The 27,015-nt window shown below is 36.2% G+C and overlaps 1 protein-coding gene across 4 annotated transcripts in view; it reads right to left on the bottom strand.

Moving 5' to 3' along the window:
* VPS8 (VPS8 subunit of CORVET complex) overlaps positions 1–27,015 on the bottom strand; it is a 250,636-nt gene that overhangs the window by 173,908 nt on the left and 49,713 nt on the right. For all 4 annotated transcript variants that reach the window (XM_055307985.1, XM_055307986.1, XM_055307984.1 and 1 more), the window contains 6 exons: positions 24,391–24,561; positions 17,091–17,165; positions 16,208–16,243; positions 14,715–14,805; positions 14,245–14,291; positions 13,170–13,259 (listed from right to left, as the gene is read on the bottom strand). In XM_055307985.1, coding sequence (XP_055163960.1) covers positions 13,170–13,259; positions 14,245–14,291; positions 14,715–14,805; positions 16,208–16,243; positions 17,091–17,165; positions 24,391–24,561 — 510 coding nt within the window. The remainder of the gene's footprint in view (positions 1–13,169; positions 13,260–14,244; positions 14,292–14,714; positions 14,806–16,207; positions 16,244–17,090; positions 17,166–24,390; positions 24,562–27,015) is intronic.

Genomic DNA, 27,015 nt, shown 5'->3' with positions numbered 1-27,015 from the left:
GAAAACAATACAAAAATCACAAATACAGTTTCCTATTATTTGTGTTAAAGAAGGAAAAAAATATGAATGGGTGGGTGGTTAAATCTGTGTGTATTTGCTCGTGTTTACGTAAAGAAAATCTGGAAGTATACATAAAAACAATAGTGAGAGGCAGGTGAGAACTGGGCAGATGGCATCAGAGTGGAGACAAACTTTTCACTGTATACATTTTTGTACTGTTTTATTATTTTTATTTTACTTTACTTAATTTTTATTATTTACATAAAATAGGCATAGGGACATGCAGAGGGAGACATAGGCAGAGGGAGACATACTGGCAGATGGCATCAGAGTGGAGACAAACTTTTCACTGTATACATTTTTGTACTGTTTTATTATTTTTATTTTACTTAATTTTTATTATTTACATAAAATAGGCATAGGGACATGCAGAGGGAGACATAGGCAGAGGGAGAAGCAGGCTCCTCACAGGGAGCCCAATGTGGAACTCGATCCCAGAATCCTAGGATCACACCCTGAGCCAAAGGCAGATGCTCAACTGCTGAGCCACCCAGACATCCCTGTACTTTTTGGTTTTTAAATCATACAAATGTCTAATTAATATTAAAAAATTAATTGTTTAAAAAAGAATCGACACAGGTAATACAACAATGTATAGTTGATCTCAGTGCTACAAAAATAAGTACCTCAAACATAGAGACAAGGATATACACAAATACATCTAAGCTGATTTATATAAACTCTATTTATATAAAGTAAAATACTGTAAAGAAATCTACTATAGTAGATAATACAGACCAGGGACACTGCTAGGTATTAATGATACAGATTTAACAAAGCAGACCTAGCTTTAGTCTAGTACAAAGATTTTTTAAGTAGTTAACTATATATAATTAACTATATATGTAGATAGATAGATATATCTACACACACATTTATGTTTTATGGTTAAAGCAAAAATTAAAATACTGTGTGATACGGTTCTTCTATATAAACAAAGAAAGAGAGGGAGATAAATATTTATAAATATAAATCTATAGATGTCCATACTCCACAGCACATAACAAGGTACCCAAATTTCCCTCCACTGAGCAGGATGGTATCAAAGAAGACTAAGAAGGAGAGGAGTTGCAATCCCAACAAGACAGTGACAAACCTCTCTTCCTCCCACATGGAAAGTGCTAGTGGAATTCACATAATGAGGCCCAGTGGGGTGGTATCAGAGGAGACTTAAAAGAGAATCAGAACTTTCACCAATGCCCAATCCAGTGCCAGTGATACTACTCTCACCATGCATCAATGGATGCCACATAGGGAACAGTAATGAGGCATTCCTGTCCCTAACTAGCCAGTGAAGTATCAGAGAAGGCTTATTAGTAGGAAGCACAACTCCCATCTCTGTCCAGCAGTGAGGATGAGCACCCTCTATCAGGTATCAGTGGAAGAGAATCTGTACTTTTACCTCCACCTAACAGTAAGAAGGTAGGACCCCTTCCCTTGCCAGAACAGTATCAGAAGGAAACAGCTAAAACAAAAAATTTAAATAAGATCTGGAGTCTCACAATATAACACCCACAATGTCTAGGTTTCAAAAGGAAATCACAAATCATAAAAGAACCAAAAAGATCTCAAACTGATTTAAAAAGTGATGATCAATGGATGCCAACACTAAAATACAGAGATGTCAGATGATCTGACAAAGATTTTTAAAGCAGTCATGGTAAAACTGCTTTAATAATTATGATTACAATCTTAAAACAATAAAAATATAGAAAATTTCATTAAAAAAACAGAAGATACAAAGAAGAACCAAATGGAAATTTTAGAACTCAAAAACTGAATAAATGAATTTTTTAAAAATTCAGAGGATTCAAGAGCATTATATACGGTTCAGTGGAAAAATGAGTGAAAACAACAGAAATGTCCAATCTGAAGGAGGAAACAGGCTGAAAAAAAATAAAATGAACTGACAGGAACCTCTGGGACTAGAACAAAAGATTTAATGTGTCATCAAAGTCTCAGAAGAAGAAAAGAGAGTAGAACTGAAAAAGTACTTGAAGACATAATGGCCAAAAATATCCCAAATCTGGGATATAGACACAAATATACACATTTCCAAATAAAATCAATCTAAAGGAATTCATACCAAACATATTTTTCAAACTTCCAAAAACTAAAGACCCCCCCCCCCAGAAATCTTCAAAGTGGCATGAGAGAACACTTTAGCCATAAGGAAAAATTATTTATTTATTTTATTTTTAATTTTTTTAGGAAAAACTATTTAAATGACTGGATTTCTCATCAGAAACGATGGAGGCCAGAGCAAGTTGCACAGTATTTTTTTTTCAAATGCTGGAAGTAAGTAACTGTCAACATAGAATCCTAAATCCAGTGGTCTATCCTTGAAGAATGAAGGGTAATCAAGACATTCTAAGAGGAAAAGACTTTACTGTCAGCAAACCTACCCCCAAAGAATGGCTAAAGTTTTCTAAACAGAAAGGAAACAATAAAAGAATGGACACTCTGGAACATCAGGAAGGAAGAAAGAACATGATAAGCAAAAACAAGAGTAAATGTAATAGATATTCCTTGCCTTGAGCCTTATGTTTTATGATTGAAGCAAAAATTATAATACTGTGTAATGCACTTGTGTATGAAGAGTAGGAAGGAAATACAACTCAGAAATAAAAAGCAGCAAACTATTGACAGATGCAACAACCTAGATGAATCACCAGAGAATTATGCTGAATTTTTTAAAAAGCCAATCCCCAAAGCCTACATACTATATAATTCCGTTTATATAACATTCTTAAAATGACAAAATCATGGAAATAGGAATAATTAATGGTTGCCAGGGCCTATGAAAGGGATGAAAGTAGGAGAAAAGAAGGTGTGGCTATAGATGGGCAAAATGAGAAATCCTTATGGTGATGGAAATGTTCTGTATTTTTACTATATTGGTCAATATCCTGGTTACACAGTTGTACTATAGTTTTACAAGACATTCCCATTGGGGAAAACCACCTTAAAGGTATTTGGAATCTCTCTATATTATTTCTTACAACTGAATGTAAATCTATAATTATCCCAAGTCAAAATTAATTTTAAGAAAAGAAATAGGATACACATAGTTCTCATGCCTGCCCCCAACAGTTCTCAACTCATTTAAATAGAGCTAATCCATTCAAATTAATGCCTTCACTGGCTTCTTAAAGAAACCAAGTCCTTATTAATTTTGAACATTTAGAACTATAAGCAAGATTGAAATATTTGTTAAAGTCAAACCTATTTCCATTATATTAAATCTTCCTTTCTAGTATCTAATTATGAAGAGACAAGCTAGACTGTCCAGAGGATTACCCCTGGTGGCAATCTCTAGATGCCTGAAAATAAGCAAGGTGGGATCAGTAACTCTCCATTTCCCAAGAGCAAGGACTAAGCACAGACCCAATCTTGCACAGAATCTGTAGTTAGAGCTAGCAGCGGACATTTCAGGGCTAGTAATATGACCACCTGGAGCAGCTGGTGCCAAAACTCAGATGGTCACCCCACTTAGCCCATCTGGAAAGTTGCATTCACAAAAGCCCTAAAAGAAAGAATAGGGAAGAACAGGTCTCTCTCTCTCTCTCTCTCTTTCTCTTAAAGACTTTATCTATTTATGAGAGACACAGAGAAAGAAGCAGAGACATAGGCAGAGGGAGAAGCTGGCTACCTGTGGGGAGTCAGATGCCGGAGTCGATCTCAGGACCCCGGGATCATGCCCTTGAGCCAAAGGGGCAGACACTCAACCACTGAGCCATCCAAGCATCCCAACAGGTCCTTCTCTTGAAGCAAAACCTCAGTCCATTCAGTCAGACCTGGTCTATACATGCCTCTCCATGGAATACTGGAAGGGCCTACATGCAAAATTCTGACCCTTAAGTTCAGCCTGTGCTGGGCACTGCTTGTGGCTATCTGCCTAAAGTCTTTCAACACAAACACAGTAAACAGTACCTGTTTTAGGAATATTCCTCTTGGGCAGCCCGGGTGGCTCAGCGGTTTAGTGCCACCTTCAGCCTAGGGCGTGATCCTGGAGACCAAGGATCGAGTTCCTGGTCGGGCTCCCTACATGGAGCCTGCTTCTCCCTCTGCCTATGTCTCTGCTTCTCTGTGTGTCTCTCATGAAGAAATAAATAAAATCTTAAAAAAAAAAAAAGGAATATTCCTCTCAGTCTCAAAGCCTTGCAGAATGCCTCTGAAAAATGACTGATATTATGGTCTCCAAAATAAATAAAAAAAAAAAAAAGAAAGAAAGAGTAGATATTTTTCTAATCTCTTCTTCAATGCACCGTGCTATAAACCAGCCACAGCAAACTGCTTCTCTTGTTAGATATGTATATATATAAGATTAAGGAAGGCAATAGATATGTAAATTTAACTGAAAAAAAAAAACCCTAAATTTAAGCCTGTCAATTGTTTGAATGAGTGAACAGGTCATTTTTTTGCATTGTGATTATGTTACCATCTACCAACTGAAGATATCATCTCTGGCTTTCCCTCTTTCACAGGGATGATGCAAAAGGAATGAGATCACAAATACAGATACCTTTGCTTTTTGGAGCAATGGCATTTATTCTCATAGTTTATACTCTAGAAGTCAATCAGGCAATGAAAACTGCATTCCTTGAAAATGATTCAAAATTATAACAAAGCCCAGAATATATATATATACACCAGAGGAGATAAGCATTCCTAAACACACACATAGATAAGATAGATCAATAGATCTATCTCCATGGGCTATCAGAGCTAGTCAGCTGCATTCCGGTATTAGTATACTAACCCATGAGCAGCTACATAGAAGTATCTCTTTGTACGTGTATGTGTATATGGGTACTTTCTCTTCTTTTTATCCAGGCATGATAACAAAACAATCTAAGAAAGACCTAACTCCCCGGGACCAACATTTTAATCAAACCTCAGAAATAAGGTGTTGTGCTAGACACCAACACTGTTTTCCCTTCCTCAAATCACCTCATAGAAGCATGAGTTAGACAAAGAAGGCTCCTATTGCTTGACTCTGTGTTCAGCTTTTAGTCTCTGTCCACTCTGGCATGAACTCCTAATATAAAAACATATGCCCACAGCTGCTATGACGTCCTCATAGAAGGGAAAATTAAGCAGGAAGATGAGCTTGAGAACAATTAATGTAAGACTTTAGTTTTAAGATATTTTAAAATTCCATTATTTTTCAAATCCTATTAGCTTGCTTCATATAATTAAAATGCCTCGTGTTTGTTTATACCTCTGCCTTGTTTCATAAACAAACATGAGTACAGCAAGATAAAATATCCCAAAATACATGAAACTGCTTCCACAGGTAACGGACCAGCTTCTGAGTTTAAAAGTAGAGAATTCTGATACCAGAGAAGCCAAAGGGACAGTTTTACATGTCATTAACTTGAATGTTAATTAAGTTGAATGTCATGAAGGACCAATAAGATGAATAAAATGGTCTACAATCATTCAAATATGATTACCATGACTATACTAAGATGAATTCATTTTGTATTTTTACTTTTTTATACATTTCAGTATCTTCCTAAAATTGATGCATTACTTAGTCCACCCTTTTTCAAAGTGAGATACTTAACAACATATTGGTCTGAGACTATCAAACATTGGGGCAGCCTGGGTGGCTCAGTTTAGCACCGCCTTCAGCTCAGGGTGTGATCCTGGAGACTTGGGATGAGTCCCATGTTGGGCTCCCTGCATGGAGCCTGCTTCTCCCTCTGCCTGTGTCTCTGCCTCTCTCGGTGTCTCTCATAAACAAATAAATAAAATCTTTATAAAACAAAAAACAATAAAATGTGCATGAAACCTAGCAGAATATAGGGTGAGGCTCCCTGAGCCAGACAGCCTGGATGCCTATCATGAGTCTACTGTTTATTGGTTGTATGATATTAGGCAAGTTATTCAACCCTCTTGTGTGTCTGTTTATACCTATAAACATCTATAAAATGGAGATATGGGATCCCTGGGTGGCGCAGCGGTTTGGCGCCTGCCTTTGGCCCGGGGCGCGATCCTGGAGACCCGGGGATCGAATCCCGCGTCGGGCTCCCGGTGCATGGAGCCTGCTTCTTCCTCTGCCTGTGTCTCTGCCTCTCTCTGTGTGTGTGTGACTATCATAAATAGATAAAAATTTTAAAAAAAGAAATAAAATGGAGATATAATTACTCCTCTAGTATGTTATGAAGATTAAATGAGATACTTGCCAGGCACACAGCACACAATAATATTAGCCATTATTATAGACATCTGTGTTGTGTATGCTAAGCCCTATTCACAATTCAACCCTCCCAGAGTTAGATTTCAAATATATGCCCTAGGAGCACCTGGCTGGCTCAGCCAATAGAGCATATGACTCTTGATCTCAGGTCACAAGTCCAAACCCCATGTTGGGAGTAGAGCCTATGTAAAAAACAAACACATACACATGCCCAAGACAAACACTATATACAACATAAATACAGGTTTTTAAAAAAAAATTCAATCAACATATATTTCTCAAATCAAAGGTACTAAAGTAGATGCTGGGAAAAATCAGTCCCTAGACTTATAATGTCTAGCTGGGAAAGACTGATAACTGAGTAAGTAATTTAAGTGCATGGTATCTTACAAAGAACTGTACCTGATTTAATCTGATGAGGAAGTGACGTTTAAGTTCAGACCTGAAATTAAACAGGAGCTGGTTAAGCTAAAAAGAAACAGGAAAGAATTATGTGAAGAGAACATCACAGGAAAAGGCTCTAAGTTAAGAGAGAATAGGGATGTCAAGAAACTGAAAACTCTAGTACAGTAGGGATAAAGAGAATTAGGGGACACAGGTGGGGATATATAATGCAGACCCTTAGAAACTGCTAGGGAATTTAGTCTTTACTCCAGGACACCGGTCTTTAAAGTCTTTAAAATATCTTAAAACCCAGAGAGTCTCATGTCTACACTTGATATATATTTCTCTCTAGAATGAAGTGTAGTAAGAATATATACATGAAGTGGCTAAGGTAATATACCAAGAGAAGATGATATTGACATGCACCAGGATAGTGGCAGAATGGACGTAATGATGTAAAGAGATTACAGAAAACAGTCAAGTGGCTAAATCAATAGGAATGAGTGAAAGACAAGAATCACTCAACTTGTTTTAGGTGTATGGTGGATCCATTCACTTAAATAGGGATCATTAGCAAAGACTTCATGAAGGATGTTCATGAGCTCGAGGTACTTATAAAACATCCAAGTTGAAACGTAAACAGGCAACTGACTATGTGGATCTCAGAAAACAATCTAGGTTGGAGATACTGATAAAATAGTCTAGCTATATCACTTACGGGGTGAACAAGCAATGATTCTTAAACTTTAACCTGCTTAAGAGTCACCTCAGGGGCGGATTACAAATCGTGGTCACCAATCCCAAAAAGCTTGATTTGGCAGACCTGGCAAATAATTCAAGAAAAAGCATTTTAACCAATCCTCTCAAGTGATTTTGAAATAAGGTCCAGACAACATTTTGAGAAACACTGATTCAGAAATAAAAGAGTATTGTGAAAAATTCTAATGTTTATTGGTTAAATAGAAGAGGAGGAAGAGAATGAACAAAAGCAATCAACACGAGAGAAAAAAAAAAACCTGTAATGGAGGATAGCACAGAAGTCAAAGGTATAGACATTTCCAAGAAGTTATTAACTGTGTTGAATGCTATTAAGGACCACTAAGAAGAAGGATAAAAAGTCCACTGAATTTAGAGATGGAATGAGAGGGCAGTGAGTAATGGAGACAACACTTATAAGATGTTTGGCTCTGTAAAGAATATGCAAAAAAAGGGGTAGCAGGATATTGGGGATGGCATGGGGTTAAGAAGGATTTGTTTGCTGTTTGACTTTGTTTTGGGGTGCAAATCAATTGAACAGAAGAAAGGGTGAAGCTCAAGATGTAATGAGAGATGTAGTTATTACACAAATATAGGTTCAAATCTTTTCTCAGAAAAATAAGTCACAGCCTATCAAAAATATTATAAGATCCCAAAGTTACTTTCTACAGTTAAGAAAGGACAAAATATTGATTGATCTTTGGGGAAAAAAAGCAAAAACCCTGAATGGCATCCTGACTCAAAGGAAAAGGTGAGGCTCCTCATCAAACGTAAAGACGAAAATTGAGTGCCACCTGCTGGTAAAATATATATTCTTAGTATTTTGACTGAAATAGAAACTAATCTTACTAGATAGAAATTTCAACTAACTGGATTAGGTTACGTTTCCTAACATAATGTGCAGTTCTTCACACGGATACAGAATATAAGATCTTCCCACCCCACAAAGAAAGTCTCTGGTCAGCTGGTCTTCCTCTACTTTAAAACATTCAACAGTAGGAGGCACATAAATCCAAGATCTTTTACATTTCCCTCGGTAATTTCAAACTGAAATACATCTCCTCCTAATTTCTACCCACTGATACTAGTCTTCATTCTACTTCAAAACGGTAAATCCCCATATTGGAGGTCTTCATTGTCTGAAGGCAAGCCTGTCTCTACTTACTTAGTCATCAGATTAAACAAACTCAATATAGTTTTTTTCAAATGCTGTTCTTTAAATCTCCTATCATCCTGTTGTAGGATATAGCTAAATCTGTCAATAGTCCATAAAGTATCTCAGAGCTTTTATCTCCAACAGGTAGCCCATGGTACTATTACTTACCTTTATCTGGGCCTTCACAAACTCTTAACTCATACTAAGTTTGTAGTCAATTGAAATTGGGTCCAGAAAGATCTTCCCAATCCAGTAGTCATGTAATTTAATTATTTGAGTCTAATGTAGTCTTGATGTTCACCCTTGTTAAATTTCATTTCATAACAACTTTGACCACATTTTGTCAAGATCATTTTGAACTTTGATTCTTGGTACCACCTAAATTTCATTTCTTCATCCAAATCAATTATAAAAACTGGGATATGGGGGCATCTGGGTGGCTCGGATGGTTAAGCATCTGCCTTGGTTTCAGGTCATGATTTCCAGATCCTGGAATTGAGCCCCACATCAGGCTCCCAATTCAGTGGGGAGAGTCTGCTTCCCCCTCTCCCTCCGCTCTGTCTCTCTCTCAAATGAATAAATAAAATCTTTTTAAAAAAACATGAAAGAGCCCTAAAATGCAATTAATTCTAATCCACCTAACTCTTTTGGGTAGGGATGCTTATCTGGCTGCAAATTGATTTGCCATTTACCAATCTATTTACTACTCAATCTATTTCAGCCATTAGGGTAATGGAAAATTTAAACAAATGCTTTAATGAAATCAAGGTATGATGTAATAGGCACTACATGAATATATTGACCTCCTATTCCTTTCAAAAAGGTAACTTATGAGTTTAACATGGTCATTTTCAAGAGTACTCATGGTTTATGAAAACCACAATGCAATTATCAGTGGATACTTTCCTAAATCCACTCTTCCTTTAAAAAAAAAAGTCAATTTAATGATTTCATGATCAACTATCTAAGATTAAACACTTAAAATGGACATATGGAAATACATGTATTTCATTCACCCTAATGGGCTAAAGATCACCTTTTCCAGAAGAAAACTGTCCTCCTGAATGAAATACATTGTGTCTCCTCTGCTCTATGTTTAATTGAACATACTTTATTTGAAAATGGATCCAAAGTTACTTAAAAAATGTCAACAGTGACACAGATTGTTCAAACAGTACCTGGGTTATAATTCCAAAAGGTTTTGAGATTTACACAATCATTATGCAGCTAACTATACGTCACATTTGTTTGGTTTCAGTTTTTTCTTTAATATATTTTTAACTAGAGTTTCCCACTTTAAAGACTATCCTCTTTGCTCATGAAAACAGAAGTAAAATAAGAAGTGCTATTCTTTTTGTTTTTTAAGATTTTATTTATTCATGAGAAACACACAGAGAGGCAGAGACATAGGTAGAGGAAGGAAAAGCAGGCTCCCTGTGGCGAGCCTGATATGGGACTCAATCCCAGGACTCTGGGATCACGCCCCGAGCCAAAGGCAGACGCTCAACCGCTGAGCCACCAAGGCGTCCCAGAAGTGTTGTTCTTTAGTAGAGTATAGCAACCCAGATGTGGACTCTAAAGCCTAACTTACTGGATTCTAATCCTAGCTCTATCATTTATGAACTGTGTGACCTAGAACAGGCTACCTAACCTCTCTGTGCTTCAGTCTCATCTATAAGTGTGAATAACAACAGTACCCACCTTACAGAATTATGAGAGAATTACATGAAGTAGTAGGCGTAAAGCATTAACAGTGCCTACCACACTAAGTATTAGATGGGTTAGATGCTTGCTGTAATCTTCATTCTTGATCACCTATTAACATCAGTTACCCTTTCTCACTGATCCTTTCCTTCACTTGCTCTGAAAATAATCATACAGAACAACAGTTAGTTAAGAACTAGGCTTTGAAACCAGAAAAGCCTGGACTGGAGTACTGGCCCCACCGCTTACCAGCAATGCTACCTTGGAAAATCACCTAACTTCTCTCAGTTCAACTTTCTTAATCCACACAACGGGGATTAAAAACAGAATCTCTCTGTTGACACATGAGGTTGTTGTGAGAATTAAATAAAAATTATATTAAAAAAAAAAAACTGGGACGCCTGGGTGGCTCGGCGGTTGGGCGTCTGCCTTTGGCTCAGGGTGTGACCCCGGAGTCCCGCAATCAAGTCCCACGTTGGGCTCCCTGCACGGAGCCTGCTTCTCCCTCTGCCTGTGTCTCTGCCTCTCTCTTTCTCTCTCTCTCTCTCTCTCTCTCTCTGTGTGTGTGTGTGTGTGTGAGAGAGAGAGGGGGGGGGGAATAAATGAATAAATAAAATAAAAAAATTAAAAAAAAAAAAACTTTACCTAGTACTGGCATGTAGTAGACATTCAGTGACTCTTGGTCAAAATCCCTTTTGGGGTAGCCCTTAGCATTTTGGTAGGCACCATCTGAGGACTATTCTCTTTTCCAACAATCTTATAAGGCTCATGGTGCCTTTGACATATATCTTTGATTATCGGTCTCCCTCTACCTTTCATAGCTGGTCTGTGCTTTGCAGACAGATACTTCTCTCAACATTCCTCCTCATTTCCTTTCTCTTTGAATTTTTGTGGTTATTATGTCAAAATTTAAGAATTTCCTGTTCTTTGTGAACCCATTTGTTTTTTGAAGCCTATAACCATGAGACTGTGCCCATATTTTTCTTCTGAAACATATGCTTTCTAAAATACAGGATTCAAGCTGAGCTTATTTCTCAACATTATTACAATCTTTAAAATAAAGTGGTATTTTTCCCCCTCAAGAGTTTATCCATTCTATTTCCCCAATCATTGGTAAAAAAGTAAATACAGAATAATGGTTCCCACCATTGTTTCCTTTACCTTCTAGAAGACTAAATCATTAATAAAAAAAAAATTGTAGCCGATACTCTTTTGGCAGAATGAAGCTTCCAACATATATCTAGATACAGACCATTACAGTTTGTTTCTTTGTAAATTTTATAATCTGTATTAGAAACAATCATCTATAGTCCCTGTCATGCCAAGATTCTTTTGTATTTCTCCGCCAGAGCATCACCTTTTTTCCTTTCTTCTTTTATGGCTCTCTGCCATACCCTTTCCCCAAGCACAGTGGTTTCTGTATCATACATACACACACCCCTCATTAGCCCCTCTGAGAATTATTCCTTATTAGATATTTCTTTTCAAAAGTGTACCTTCCAATGGTCAGAGTTCTTTCAAAAATACCATCCCATCACTTCTTGGTAACAGACACCCCTTATTAAAATATTGTATTCTATGTACACTGCAATGGTATACAAACTTAAGTACATACAAGGTACTGTTGCCATACAGTGCTGTTCCCAAGGCTTTCTTTCTGCCATATGCCTTCCTCCTAATAATTTCATAATTTCATCAGGGCTTATTCCTTTACTTTAGTGATAAATTTAACGAGCATACAACCAACCAGTAATAAAAGTTACTCTGCCAGAAGCCCACTACTGTGACATTAAAGAGCATAGCTCAGGAAACCAAATCCTCCGCTCATACCCTCCAACTGCACTATCTATCCTTGTCTTCCGAAGTTACTAGCATCAATTGGACATATGGAAATATACAAGCTGTGCCTGCTCTTCAGAACTTCAAAACCCCTAGACTTCTTCTAAGTATTTCCATTAATGTACACAAGAAAAATTCTTTTGACTGGATTGCAAACTTTAAGATAGTAAGGACCATATCTATTTGACATACGATACACCCAGTGCCAGGGGTTGCATACTTTGCTATATAGACCGAGTCCTGCCTGCAGCCTGTTTCCGTATGGCTCACAGCTAAGAAAGGCTTTTAAATTTTTTAAGGGCTGTTTAAAAAAAAAAGAAAGAAAACAAAGAGAAATATGTGACAGAGACCATATGGCCTCCCCGCAAAGCTTAAATTTTCCCATCTGGCCTTTTTTAGAAAATGTTCGTTGACCCTCCGATTTTTTGTTAAACGTGAAAGTAGGGACAGGAGATGTGACGGAGCTCCAAAAATGGAGAAGGACAAATAGAGATTTGCAATAAATATAAATGGAGATGACTACAAACATACAACTCACATAATAAAAACTGTACAGGTTTTCAAATTGTTTCTTGACTTCCATTTTCATTGAGTTCTAAGAGAAACTAAAGATCTTTCATTAACATATTTCAGAGATTTTTTTTTTTGTCAGGGGTAACCAAGCTGTTGCTGAATCACAGGTGCTCCTAGAACTAAATGCAAACCTTGGTAGTACAGCTCTTCTCCGACTAGTCTAATTAACATATATATTACTCATCAACAAGGTGTCAGCCACTGTAAGGTGTCAACTCACAGGTATGTACTTTCACATACACATCTTTTCCTTCCATACACCACTAAGTAGCTAAGCATCAACACTCCACATTTTAGGTAACTACTCTGGTATGACCTGTTAGTTCAAAATTTCATCATTTAGAATGCTCCAAAAGCCCTGAAATAAAACTGTGAATGCTAAAAAATGTTTAACCAAAACATGAAAGTCCCATTCTCAAGTAATATAAAGGAGCAGTATTAAACTCATATTCATAACAACATCTATTAGAAGCACGTGCAAAGGTATACCTGAAAATGCTGCTCCATCACTTGGATTTTTCCCTGGTCTGGACACTTTTTCAGAGCTCGATCTGCATAGTGGAATAGGATTTCTACCATCTGTAAGGAAAATAGCCTTGTATAGAAAATCAAAACATGTCTCTAATATTTTTCAATACTCGATATATGTGGATCTGCCTAAATAATACAGAACCAAGTTTTATTAAAAATATAAATTAAAACTTTAGTGGCTTTATTTCCCATTTTTTTTTTTAATCCCACAATAATTTCCTTCAGCCTCAGGGCTACTACTAATTTGGTAACCTCGAGGTCTAGACCTCAGTGGTACCTCTATTGCTCAGGAAATGAAAAATTGAAGTTAAGCTCTTCAGAAATGCTCTGCTGTAGGTCTTTCCCTCAAGAACACAGATAGAACACATATCTCTAAACTATTTTAGCAAATACTGAGAAAATTATTCATGTCTGAAGAAAGACCAATTTCTATTCATGTTTCCCATATGCTTACACTAATTTGAAATATAATTTTTACCAGTGCATTTGCACAATAAAAAGAGGAATGACTGTATAGTAAATAGATTCAACCAAGTCTAGATTGGGAAAGCAAAGCCAACATTAATTAATTATATGAATGCTAATTAATAATAATAATAAAACATCAGCCCTCTCTGTTACCTCAGACAATGCAAACACTTACACATGTAGTATTTCTATTTCTCCTAATTACCTGTTTGTGAAAACTAACACATGTCAACTTTCTATGGGCTATAATTAGGCTCAGAAACAATCCAGATCCCTGGGTTTCTCCCTCCTCCTTTTGCAGTCTTTTGGCTATTTTACAATTTTATCATCTTCATAGGAGAGCAAGGGAAAAAAAAGAAAGGTGATAAGAAGAAAGTTTAAAAGCATTCAAGATTGACACCAGGGAATTGTAATCTTTTATATATATATAAATGTGTATTATATATACACATACACACTCTCTCCTTGACTGTAATCATTTACCTAATCATACCCCCAAATTATTAGCTTATAACATAAGGAAAACTGTATTGTACCCTTTTAAAGCCTCTATTAAAATACTCACCCGATCTGCAACAACAGCCTTTCGCTTACTGGCATCCCCTGATAATCCTGCAGAGAAGCGAAATCCAGCATAAAAACAAAGCCCACATATTCAGGACTGAAACTGTTATGGTATTTTATTTACAACCTGTGCTGCTAGCAATAGACATAATTATAACAATGCTTAGATATCAAAATGTTGACTAATATGCCACAATAAGAGCATCTTACATCTACTGGACCAGATAACCTATCAATGTACTTCCCTTTTATTCCAACAGTAAATCTGCCTTATGAAAGAATTTAAAAGGCAGCATTAAAACTTTGTATTTGTCATTAACCTTTTTTACTGGAAGTCGTAAGATTTGATAACATCTTGTTCATAATATATTTGAACACTAGGCTAAAAAGTGTTCTATAAGTGATTAGTATTATTCATTCTCTCTACTCCAGAAAAATAATGTCTACTACACAGGTATTCTGTTAACTTACCCACTACTGCTTTTGCTTTTCCTTCATGGAAAGACCATGCAAGAGCCAAGGCTTCTGTAAGACAATCTTGTTTCAGGAGATGATCCACTCTCTAAAATGAACAAATGAGAAAAGCTAGACCCCTTTGTTTGACCAACTAATGGCTGGAATTCCTATTCTACCTAATATATTTTCAGAACTTGTTGCTTAACAGCAGAAATTATTCCAATAACCATGTGACTATCTTATTTTTTTCTAAGATTTTATTTTTGAGAGAGAGAGTCCCCCACAAGCAGAGTGGAGAGGGGAGACAGAGAATTCCAAGCAGATCTTCCACTAAGCTGGATCCCAGAAACCTGAGATCATGACCTCAGCCAAAGCCCAGAGTCAGACGGTCAACCGAATGAGCCATCCAGGTGCCTCTGTGACTATCCTATTTCCAAGAAAAGTAATTTCTTAAAGCACTGGACAGTACTGTGACTGTATAAGCTAATATAAGCAGCCACAAGGCCTAAATATGAAAAGAGGAAAAGGCTGGAATGTCACTGTAACAAAAATGGCCAGTTAGGGGATCCCCGGGTGGCTCAGCGGTTTAGCGCCTGCCTTTGGCCCAGGGCGCGATCCTGGAGTCCCGGGATCGAGTCCCACGACGGGCTCCCGGCATGGAGCCTGCTTCTCCCTCCTCCTGTGTCTCTGCCTCTCTCTCTCTATATCTATCATAAATAAATAAATAAATAAATCTTTAAAAAAAAAAAAGGCCAGTTATTTAACACAACACCCATTCACTCCCTCCTCTTCAGTAACAAATTCCAAGTTTACCTGAGACAGCAATATACCAGCTAAAGGACTTTTCTAAGACTCCCTTGTAGCCATCTGGGGCCATGTGACTAAGGTCTGGCCAATTATAGGTAAGTGGAAATGTTGTTTGGCCATTCTAGGATGTGATTTTTAAAAGGCAGGGACCTAAATACACATACATACATACATACATACATACATACACACACACACACACACACACATATATATGAATGGATGGATGGATGGATGGATGGATGGATGGATGGATGGATGGCAGGAACCAGCCCTTCTCTCCCCTTTCCTCCTGCCTGGAATGTGCACTTAATAGCCAGAGCTCCAGCAGCCATACTGGAACATAAAATGACCTAGAGACAAGAATTCACACACAAGGATGGTGAAACTACTATAGATAGTACACTAAAGACCATAGAGCTGCCACATTAGCCACAGACTCACTACCTCCAGACTGTTTTTACATAAGAGAGAAATCTTACTGAAGCCACCATTAAATTTTCTGATAATGTAGCTAAATGTAATCCTAATTTATAGTTAGTTTTATCAAATCAAGTACCTAATGGTTATAGTGATTCTGATGTATACTTCTGAAATTAAAAAGCAAAAATCCAAATAATCTTTTCCTGCAAAGTCAAAACAGAAATGTTAAGATGCTATCAATTCAACAGCTCTAATATATAAAACTACTTTGAACTCACCTCTCTCCAGCTTCTCAGCATCATCACATAAACAGACTGGAAAATAAAGAAACCATAATTAAAATGATCATCTTTAACAGCCTTGTTTAGAAGACATATTTGTCCCAGTCCCACATCTCATTTTACTTCTAAGTAAAAATATTTCATACTACAGTTAGAGGTATCTACTAAAGTATTTTCAAGGGCCCACATTAAAGAGTCAATCAAACATTCAACAGTCACTAAGCCACTAAGTCCAAGGAGCTAATTCCACAGGAAAGGAAAAAGAATGCCCAAATCCCTGTACTAACTTGATAATATTTTGAATTTTTAATACTGATGAAATATTTCTCCAAGTTAAAAAAAAAAAAAAGGAACTGATACACAAAAAAGTTCCTATACCAGCAATTCCATTATAAGTCAAACTGCTCAATGCATTTTAATACATCCTAAACTGATTTAAGCAAAGGACATCTTAATTACATGACAAATATACATGATAAGGTATCTTCCTGGTCATGAAAACATAAATGTGAAGATTATGAAAGTATATCCTTGAATAAAAAAATTAAGCATCCTATGATAACCTAAATGAAAGTAACAGTATGTCTAAAAGTTGAGAAAATAAATAAGTTAAAAATCACAACTATATAACCATTGAAAGGGGAACCTGGCTGGCTCAGTCAGTTGGAGGATGAGACTCTTGACCTTGGGGTTATGAGTTCAAGCCCAACATTGGGTGCAGAGCTTACTTAAAAAGGAAAAAAAAATCCCCTAAAAAAAAAAAAAAGTCTTAGATTATTGCTGATCAATATTCACTTTATAATACACAGCTCTCTTTACCAGAAACTTCAGCTGCAACTACCCTGACACAAATGCCAAGTCACAGAGTAAAAGAGCTTACTTTTGTCCCCAAATAAAAGATCTGACCACCATAGCTACTGATGGATTGATAACAAGCCTTCTCTCCAACCAAAGCCTATAAAAAAAGAAAAAATTACATGTATTAGAAGTCTCATTAAGTTTTTATTTTTGTAGCGTATATTCAATTTGCCAACATATAACAGGCACTGCTCATCACATCACATGCCCTCCTTAATGCCTGTCACCCATCACCCTATCCCCCCCCCCCGCCACATTCCTCCCTTCTGCAATGCTTTGTTTCCCAGAGTCAGGAGTCTCTCAGTTTGTCTTCCTCTCTAGTTTTTCCCCACTCAGTTATGGTCCCTTTCACTATTTCTTATATTCCATATATGAGTGAAATCATATGATAATTGTCTTGTTCCAATTAAAAGGCTCATTAAGGGTAAATTGAACACCAATAAAAATTAATTTATTAAAAAAAGGCTCATTAAGTTTTAAACAATGTCAAGTACACAGAATTTAAGTCAACATAGTTTTATCCCATAAATTAGTTGGGGGGGAAAATGTCAGTCAAGTGTCTGTCAGTGAAAGTGGCAGAAAAGACAAAGTGCAAAACGTTAATTCTCTGCTTACATATGCTCTTTTTATTTTTCAGAATATTGCAGACATGGGAGGAATACGCCAACTTTCTAAATCTAAAGGGAAACTGTTGAGACCTGCCAATTATTGGAAGACAGATACTCACTGCCTCTGGGAAAGAACAGGGCTGTTTGGAAATGGTACCTAAGTTATCTGAAATAAACATCAACCTAAAACACAAGGAGAAACAGGAAGACAAAGCAACATAATATATGGGATTTAGCCTAGCCCAGCAAAAGAGAAATGAAACTATTGTGTGATAAATCTGGACTGTGAATTTTGTCTGTTACTTAAGGTATGACCTGACCCTAGAGAAGTTTCAAACTTCTGACATTCAGTTTTCTCATCTTTGAAAAATCATCAGTTTCCATGAAACTTAAATATGTTAATATTTATAAATGTCCCAAAATACGTAAATGGTCAATAGCTGATAACCATGATAATTTAAAATTTTTCACTATGAAATTTAAAAACATATACAAAGGTAGAGAATACTGCAATGAACCCTCTGCATCTGTTAATCAATCTTATGAATTATGAGATCATCACCAATCTTATCTCACCCATATTCCCACAGATTCCCCTATACACAATGTAATTTTGAGATGACTCTCAGATTTTGAATATTTCATTTATAAAAATTCACTATATACTTAATAAATTCGTCCTTTTTAACATAACCATAACTTTATTAGTATACTTTTAAAAATTAACAGCGTGAAATAAAAATAAAATAAAAATCCTCAATATGAAAATCCAGCGTTTAGATTTCAAATGGTCTCATAAATGTCAAATGTTGTTAAGGTTTTTGTTGTTTTGGTTTTGCTTTTTCTACATTTCACATGTCTAAATCAAGATTCAACAAAGGGCCACATATCAGAGCTGGCTGATAGGTGTCTTAGTTCTCTTTTAAATTTATATGTTTTGCCTGCATTTCAATCCTTTATTTTCCTTAAAATTTACTGTTGAAGAAACTGGAACACTTATTCCATAGTTTCCCACTACGTAGATTTTGCTAATTGCATCCACATGGAATCTTTTAACATGTTCCTCTGTCTTCCATATTTTCTTTAGAAGATGCTTGATCAGAACCAGGGTCTTTTGTTTTGAATTGGGTTTGTTTTTTGGCAATATAACTTTAAGTATGGTGTTAGCTATAAGATTCTTATCGATGCCCTGGACTTTAAGGTTGAAAAAGTTCCCTCTATTCCTAGTTTGCTGAGTTTTCTCAGGAATGGATATTGAACTTTATCAAATGCTTTTTCTATGTCTTTTGAGATGATATTACAGTTTTTCTTTTATAATCAACTAATATGGTAAATTACACTGATTTTTGAATGCTAAACCAGCCTTGCATGACTTGGATAAAACACCATCTGATCATAATTTATTACTTTTTTATATATTGCTGGCTTCTATTGGCTAATATTTTAAGTATTTTTACTTTCATGCTTATGAGAACATTAGCCTGTAGTGTTCTTTAATATAGTATCTTCGGGGGATCTCTGGGTGGCTCTGCAGCTTGGTGCCTGCCTTTGGCCCGGGGCGAGATCCTGGGGTCGAGTCCCACATCGGGCTCCCTGGGTGGAGCCTGCTTCTCCCTCTGCCTGTGCCTCTGCCTCTCTCTGTCTCTCATGAATAAATAAATTTAAAAAAAAAAATCTTTAACATAGATTCTTTAACAATCTTTAAATTTAACAATTTAATTGTTAAATTTAACAATTTAATCTTTAACAATCTTTGATTTTATCATTGGAGTTAATCCAGTCTTATAAAAAGTTATGTCCTTCCTTTTTCTCCCTTTTTAAAAAGATTTTTGTGTACAATTGGTCTTTTTTTCCCCCTTAAACATAACAGAACTCACTAGTATAGCTATTGGGGTTGGAACTTCTCTCTAGAAAAATCAATCTCTTTAACTGATGCACAGTGACTTAGATTTTCTATCACTTGTTGAGTCAGCTTTAATAATTTGTGCATTCCAAGGAATTTTTCCATTTCATCTAAAGTTGTTGAATCTATTGGCATAAAGTTGTACACATATCTTTTTAATATCTATAGACTCTCCAGTGAAGACACCTCTTCCATTCCTGATACTGGTAATTAATTGTGTCTTCCTCTTTTTATTAATTAATCTCACTAGAGGTTTACCAATTTTATTTCTCTTTTAAAGAACCATCTTTTGATTTCTTTGATTTTCTCTACTGTTGGTCCACTTTCTATTTAATTGATTTGTGTTCACCTTTTTATTTTTCCTTCAATCTACTTTAGGTTAACTTTCTATTTCCTTAAGACAGAAGCTAAGGGCATTGATTTGAAATCTTTCTTCTTTTCTAAGTATTTAATGCTATCAGTTACCCTTTAAAAACTGATATAATTGTCAATCACAGATTTCTATATGTTGTATTTTCATTTTCATTCAGTTTAAAATATATTCCAATTTCCTGAGATTTCTTGACTCATGCGTTATTTATAAAAACAGCAGTTTAATTTCCAAATATTTGGTGTTTTCCAGATTTATCCTGAGGATTTCTTCAAGAACTTATGTAAGCCTGTTCTACAATCTAGCATATAACCTATATTGGTGCATGTTTCAAGTGCTCTTGACAGAAGTTTGTAATTTGCTTTTGTTTGGAGCAATATTCTATAAATGCCACTTAGGTCAGTTGGTCAATAGTGTTTAAGTCTTCTATACCCTTAATGATCTTCTGCCTACGAATTCTAATAACAACTGAGAGGGAGTTTGTGTAATTATGGATTTGTTGGTTTTTCCTTTCAGTTCCATCAGTGTTTGTTTCGTGTATATTGGAGGTCTGATCCTAGGTACTTAAATCTTTAAGGCTGCTGTGTCTTTTTGTAACCCCTTTTTATCAATTTGAAATTTCTCCTTATCTCTGATAATATTTCCTCCTCTGAAACCTAGTGATTATTATTAGAGTTTGCATGGTATGTCCTTTTCCATCATCTTACTCTTAATTTATATGTATCTTTGTGCTTACTGTGTTTTGTAGATAGCACAGAGTCAGTTCTTGCTTTTCTTTATCCAATCTGACAACTTCTGCCTTATAATTGAAATGTTCAGACTATTTCCACCTCCTGTAATTACTGACATGGTTGAGTTTAGATTTATATCTTATTAACTGTTTTTTCTACTTGTCTGTTCCTTTTTTTATGCTTCATTGAATCTGATATTTTTAATATCCCATTTTGTCACTACTATTAACTTTAGTTACACCACTTCTTTTTCAGTGACTGCTCTAGTGTTTACAATATGTAACTTTAACTTATCTTCTTCTACACTTAAATATTATTATACTATTTGAGGTATAATGTCAGTCCTTACAATGATATACTTCTATGCCCCACTGCCTGCTGCTATATCCTTTTTCATCATACATACTACTACTACATTATCAAACATTATATTATTTTTGTTTTAAACAATCGCTCTTGTTAAATAACAGTACTGCAGTATAACTTACATACCATAAAATTCACTCATTAAATGTATAATTCAATAATTTTTAATAATTTACAGTTACCCAACCATCACCAAAATCCAATTTTAGAATATTTCCATCACTCCACAAAGAGCCCTTGTACTCATTTCCAGTCAACCTTCATCCCTAGTCCCAGTCTCAAGTAACCACTAATCTATGTCTATCTCCATAAACTTGGCTTTTCCGGACATCTCATAAAATCAAACAATCTTTCCGTATGACTTCTAACATTTAATACAGTATTTTTGAGAAGATTATCCATGTTGTAGCATGTGTCAGTAGTTCAACTTTTCGTTACAGAATAGTATTCTATTACGTGGCTAAGTCACTTTTTGTTTATCCATTTACCAAGTGGTGGATATTTGAATTGCCTCCATTTTTTTAGCTATTATGAATAATGTTGCTATGAACATTTGTGAACAAGTGTTTGTGTGGGCATACGTTTTCACTTCTCTTGGGTATATACCTAAGAGTAGATTTGCTCAAATGAATCCTTACGAATATGCTGAACATTTTGAGGAACTGCCAAAATGTTTTCCACAGCAGCTGTACCATTTTCCACCAACAGTGTAATAACAGTCCCAGTTTTTCCACATTTTCACTAACACCTGAGACTGTCTGCCTTTTTAAGTTACAGCCAGCCTGGTGGGTGTGAAGTGACATCTCATTGAGGTTTTGAGTTGCATTTCCCTAATGCTGAACAATGCTGAACATCCTGGCTATTGTGTGTATCCTTGTAGATTGCTCCAGTTGTTTCTGATGAGAAATCTGCTCTCATTGTTGCTCCTTTGCATTTAATATTTTTTCTCTCTGGCTGCTTTAATATTTTTCTCTTTACCACTCATTTTGATCATCTATATATGGTTTTATTATACTTGTGCTTAGGGTCACTGAGCTTCTTAAAAATTTGTGTTTATAGTTTTGGATAGTTTTTGACTGCTATTTTTCCTTTTTTTTTCTCTCTCTCAAGTGATTCCAACTATTCATATATTAGGCTACTCAATGCTGTCTCGTGGGTCATGAATTTTTTTAAATTACTTTTTCTGTGTTTCATCTTGGATAGATAATATTACTGCATCTTCAAGGTCACTAATGTTTTTCCCTGTCATGTCTACTCTTGGACATTTTGTTTTTCCATCCAGGGTGTTTTGTTTTTCATCTTAAGCACTGTAGTTTTTTAACTCCAGAAGTTAGATCTGCATCTTCTTTAGCATCTTCTGTGCCACAATACTTAACTTTTTGGACCTATAGACTATAGTTGTAATAACTGTTTTGTCCTTGTCTGCTAATTCTAACATCTGTTCCAGGTCTAAGTCATTTTTGATTGAACTTTCTTCTCACTATAAATTGTGTTTTTCTTTTTACATGCCTAGTAATCTAATAGCAGACACTGTGAATTTTATTTTGTTGGGTTCTGGAAATTTATTATTAATATCCCTCTGCTTTGTTTTGTGATATAGTTAAGTTACTTGGAAACAATTTGATTCTTTCTGGTCTTATTTTTAAGATTTGTAGTAGGGACGAGAACAATGTTTATTCTGGTCCTAATTATTCCCCTCTACAGAGGCAAGATGTCCCTGAGTATTCTACCCAATGCCCTATAAATTATGAAGTTTTCCATTGTGGCTGTATAAACAAGCCACTGTAAGCAATGGATAATAGTTCCTCCTAAACCTATCAAAAAATTATTTCCCTGGCCTTGGGTAGTTCCCTGATATGCATCTGCCAATCAGTAGTCGGCTGAATACGCAAGGGGAACCATAGGTAGTGCTCTCCTCTCCAGTACCCAGTGCTGCAACTCAACCCACCTTAGTCTCAGCTCATGAAGTCCTTCAGGCTCCAACCGGGTTCCTTATCCCTAAGCTACAGCCTGGAAACTCTCTCTAGGCTAGAAACTAGGATAATCATAGGGCTCATATCACTTGTTTCCCATTTTGTCATGGATTGCTGTCCTTCAAGACCTGATGTCCAGTATTCTGAAAAGGTTTTTTTTTGTTTGTTTGTTTTTGTTTTTGTTTTTTTTTTTTTATCTTCTACACAGGAGAGTAAGTCCAGTGTCTATTATTCCATCTTGGCCAAAACTGCAAGTTCAAAGTCTATTTCTGATAGACTTTCTGATAACCATTCAGACAAAAGAAAATACCTAAGTGTGAAATAGTAATTAGTCTTTAGTGAATTTTATTGCATTACCACTTCTTATTCTGGATTGTCTTGGTTCCTAAATTCTGAGGCTGGAAGACCCTTTCATATATTTTTTAAACTCTGAAGTTCTAATATCTCATGGAGATTTGAGTAATAGCTGCATATCATAGAGTAGATGCTCACTAAATATGAACATCATTACTATTTTTTCTTCCAAATTGCTCAGGAAAGCCTCTAAATTTCCTGCTTACAGATTACTGTTTAGGAAACATGCAATCAGAATTTGAAGAAATTTGGGGTGCCTAGGTGGCTCAGTGGTTTAGTGCCTGCCTTCGGCTCAGGGCGTGATCCTGGAGTCCCAGGATGAAGTCCCACATTGGACTCCCTGCCTGGGGCCTGCTTCTCCCTCTGCCTGTGTTTCTGCCTCTCTGTGTCTCTCTCATGAATAAATAATAAAATCTTAAATAAAAAAAAAAGAATTTGAAGAAATTTAACTGTAAATTATCTGTGTAAATTGCTAAAGGCCATCACTATGGTTGCCTGAAATACAATAAAATTAATGCTAAGGTCATACTTGTGTCTTCTGTCTCTCCAAAGTCCTACATTTCATCTATTCCCTATTCCTAAAGAATCTTCTTTCTTTCTCTCAAACCATCTTTACCTTTTAATACCCACAGCCACCACACCTGCTCGAACCTTTACCAGTCACCCAAAGTCAGGCTACCTGTCTCTAGTCATTCATCCCTTAAATCTATCAGGCTTATTGCCACCATAATAAGCTTTCTAAAATATTCTGCTTTCATCATTTCTTTCTCATAAATTTTCAATTTCATTTCATTATTTTAATATAAAAGTTAAAATTCTATGGTATTAAATTAGTCACATTTCTGAATAGAAGGTAACAGGAATTACTGTTTAACATTCCTGAATACTTAAAAACATACCCATATCCACTTCAATCTGGACATAAAGATAACTAACTCTTCAGAGTTCCAATTTCTAAAACAAACAACAAAAACCCAAGTTTATCAAAGCAATTCTAAGATAATGGATTACTCTTACCAGTGCCTGGCTAACATTTCCTCCGGTGGCTAGGGATTTGAAATGGCTGCTATTATAGACCAACTGAACCTCTGAGATCTCCACTGTTTCCAATTCCTCTTGAGTCTGCCGATCAATCACATGCAACTTCTCCACACTGTCCAAGAGCACAACTGTGCGTGAGTTTATCCACTGCAAATCAAGCACACCACAAAACAAAAGTGAGGCCCATCCCACACCATCATTCAGGACAAAAAGAAAGCCTGGCCACTCAGTTAAATTAAACTGAGGACTACTTTATTCTTTTAATAACCTGATGACAACAAAACCTCAGTAAAAACTACTCAGTGACTGCAGTGGCTAGACAGTAGTGGATAATAGTGCACAACACAGTACTGAGTTCTGGCAGTGTTAAAATGACTCATAGTATTTTAAAAAGGTAACTAAGAAGGGCACCTGGGTGGCTGAGCTGGTTAAGCGTTTGACTCTTGGTTTCAGCTCAGGTCATGGTCTCAAGGTTGTGAGATCAAGCTCTGTGGCCTCTGCAGGGGAGGGCAATGAAGCCTGCTTAAAATTCTCTATCTCTGCCCCCCTCCCTCTCTAAATATAAATTAATAAAACAAAAAAAAAATAAAAATAAACAAGGTAACTAAGAGTTTTAACAGATACATTAGAGCATATATTAGTTTTAGTAAGATTCTTTAAGTGGTACACTGGCACAAATGACTTAAGCAAAATGACAAACTATGCATTTCTCATGTTTTTGACATTAATTAAATAAAAGGACAAATAAATCTCATAAACCTAAGTGGTCAAATGATTGCTAGAATTTACATAATACATATTTTAAAACAGAAGCTATCTAAAATAGGGGCTCCTGGGTGGCTCAATCAGTTAAGCGTCTGCCTTCAGCTCAGGTCATGATCTCAGGGTCCTGGGATCAAGCTCCACATCAGGTTCTCTGCTCCGCAGCAAGTCTGCTTTTCCCTGTCCCTCTGTAATCTCTCTTGCTCTCCCTCTCTCAAACAAAATCTTTAAAAAAAAAAAAAAAAAAAAAAAAAAAAAAAGGCAGCAGCAGCTATCTAAAATAAATATTTTCTTTAATACTTCCCTACCAATTGTGGGAGAATTCCTTACTTTTCTATTTCTCTATATTCTGAATTTTAATAAGTTCTGTTATAATTTTAGAGGTAATAACTTAATATTAAAAATCTTCTGAGGGCAGCCCAGGTGGCTCAGCGGTTTAGCGCCGACTTCAGCCCAGGGCATGATCCTGGAGACCCGGGATCGAGTCCCACATTGGGCTCCCTGCATGGGGCTGGCTTCTCCCTCTGCCTATGTCCCTGCCTCTCTCTCTCTCTCTCTCTCTGTATCTCTCATGAATAAATAAATAAAATCTTTAAATAAATAAATAAAATAAAATCTACTAAATTAGAATTCTAAATTAGCAAGAGTAAAGTGTTTCTCCTACACTTTCACTCTCTGGTGTTCACATTGTTTTATTTATATAACCTATTCCATGTTATCACAGATTATTTGCATAATATCTTATCAAAAACAACCAAGTTAAAATGGATCAATTTTGACATAAACTGAAAATTCACTCTATCAATGTATTGTGGTTACTATAAGGGAAGGATTTTGTTCTGTTTAATTTTTCCCCAAAAAAAATCTCTCTCAGAAAATAGAGAGAGGTACCTGGGTGGCTCAGTGGTTGAGCACCTGCCTTTGGCTCAAATTGTGATCCTGGAGTCCTAGGATCGAGTCCTCCATCAGGCTTCCCACAGGGAAGCCTGTTTCTCCTTCTACTTATGTCCCTGCCTTTCTCTCTCTCTCTCTCTCTCTCTCTCTCTCTCTCCTCTCCCTCTCCCTCTCCCTCTCCCTCTGTGTCTCTCACGAATAAATAAATAAAATCTTTAAAAAAAGAAAAACAGTTTGATACTCAAATCATTTACAAAGAACTCTTACAAGGTGCTCTCCCCATTATTTTAAAAAACAAAGACACATTATCAGCCTTATACAACTTTTGCCAGTACTAGTTTTATTTTTGTTTTTTAAAGATTTCATTTATTTATTCATGAGAGACAGAGAGAGAGAGAGGCAGAGACACAGGCAGAGGAAGAAGCAGGCCCCATGCAGGAAGCCTGACACAGGATTCGATCCCGCGTCTCCAGGATCACACCCTGGGCTGAAGGTGGTGCTAAACTGCTGAGCCACCCAGGCTGCCCGCTAGTACTAGTTTTAGATGCTTTCAAAGGTCACCTCATTAAAAAAGAGACAATGACAAAGAGTATTAGTAATTATTCCTAAGATTAGACCCTCACAACTGCAACTGCTGACATTGCTGTAAAGGAGTCTTTTAATGGTAATTTATAAAGCAATGCAGTTAGTGTCACATCACGGATAAGCCACAGGACAAATGAAAATACCTACTGCCCTGCTGTAGGGAGAATGGCTACTTGTGGTTGAGGGAAAATTTTCCAGGGACAGAATAATATGCATATTTTAAAAGTGCCGTATCTCAAACATCATGATGAATTCTAGGAAGCTGTGTTAGATAATTCAATAGAGGTTCTGGTGATGACAAAGACACTGATGTCTTACATTCACACAAGAGTTCGAACAAGATTATTTCATGAAATGTGT

This window comes from Nyctereutes procyonoides, unplaced genomic scaffold, assembly GCF_905146905.1.
Source record: "Nyctereutes procyonoides isolate TBG_1078 unplaced genomic scaffold, NYPRO_anot_genome, whole genome shotgun sequence".
Lineage (NCBI taxonomy): Eukaryota > Metazoa > Chordata > Mammalia > Carnivora > Canidae > Nyctereutes > Nyctereutes procyonoides.
This window is presented reverse-complemented; position numbering and strand designations above follow the sequence as displayed.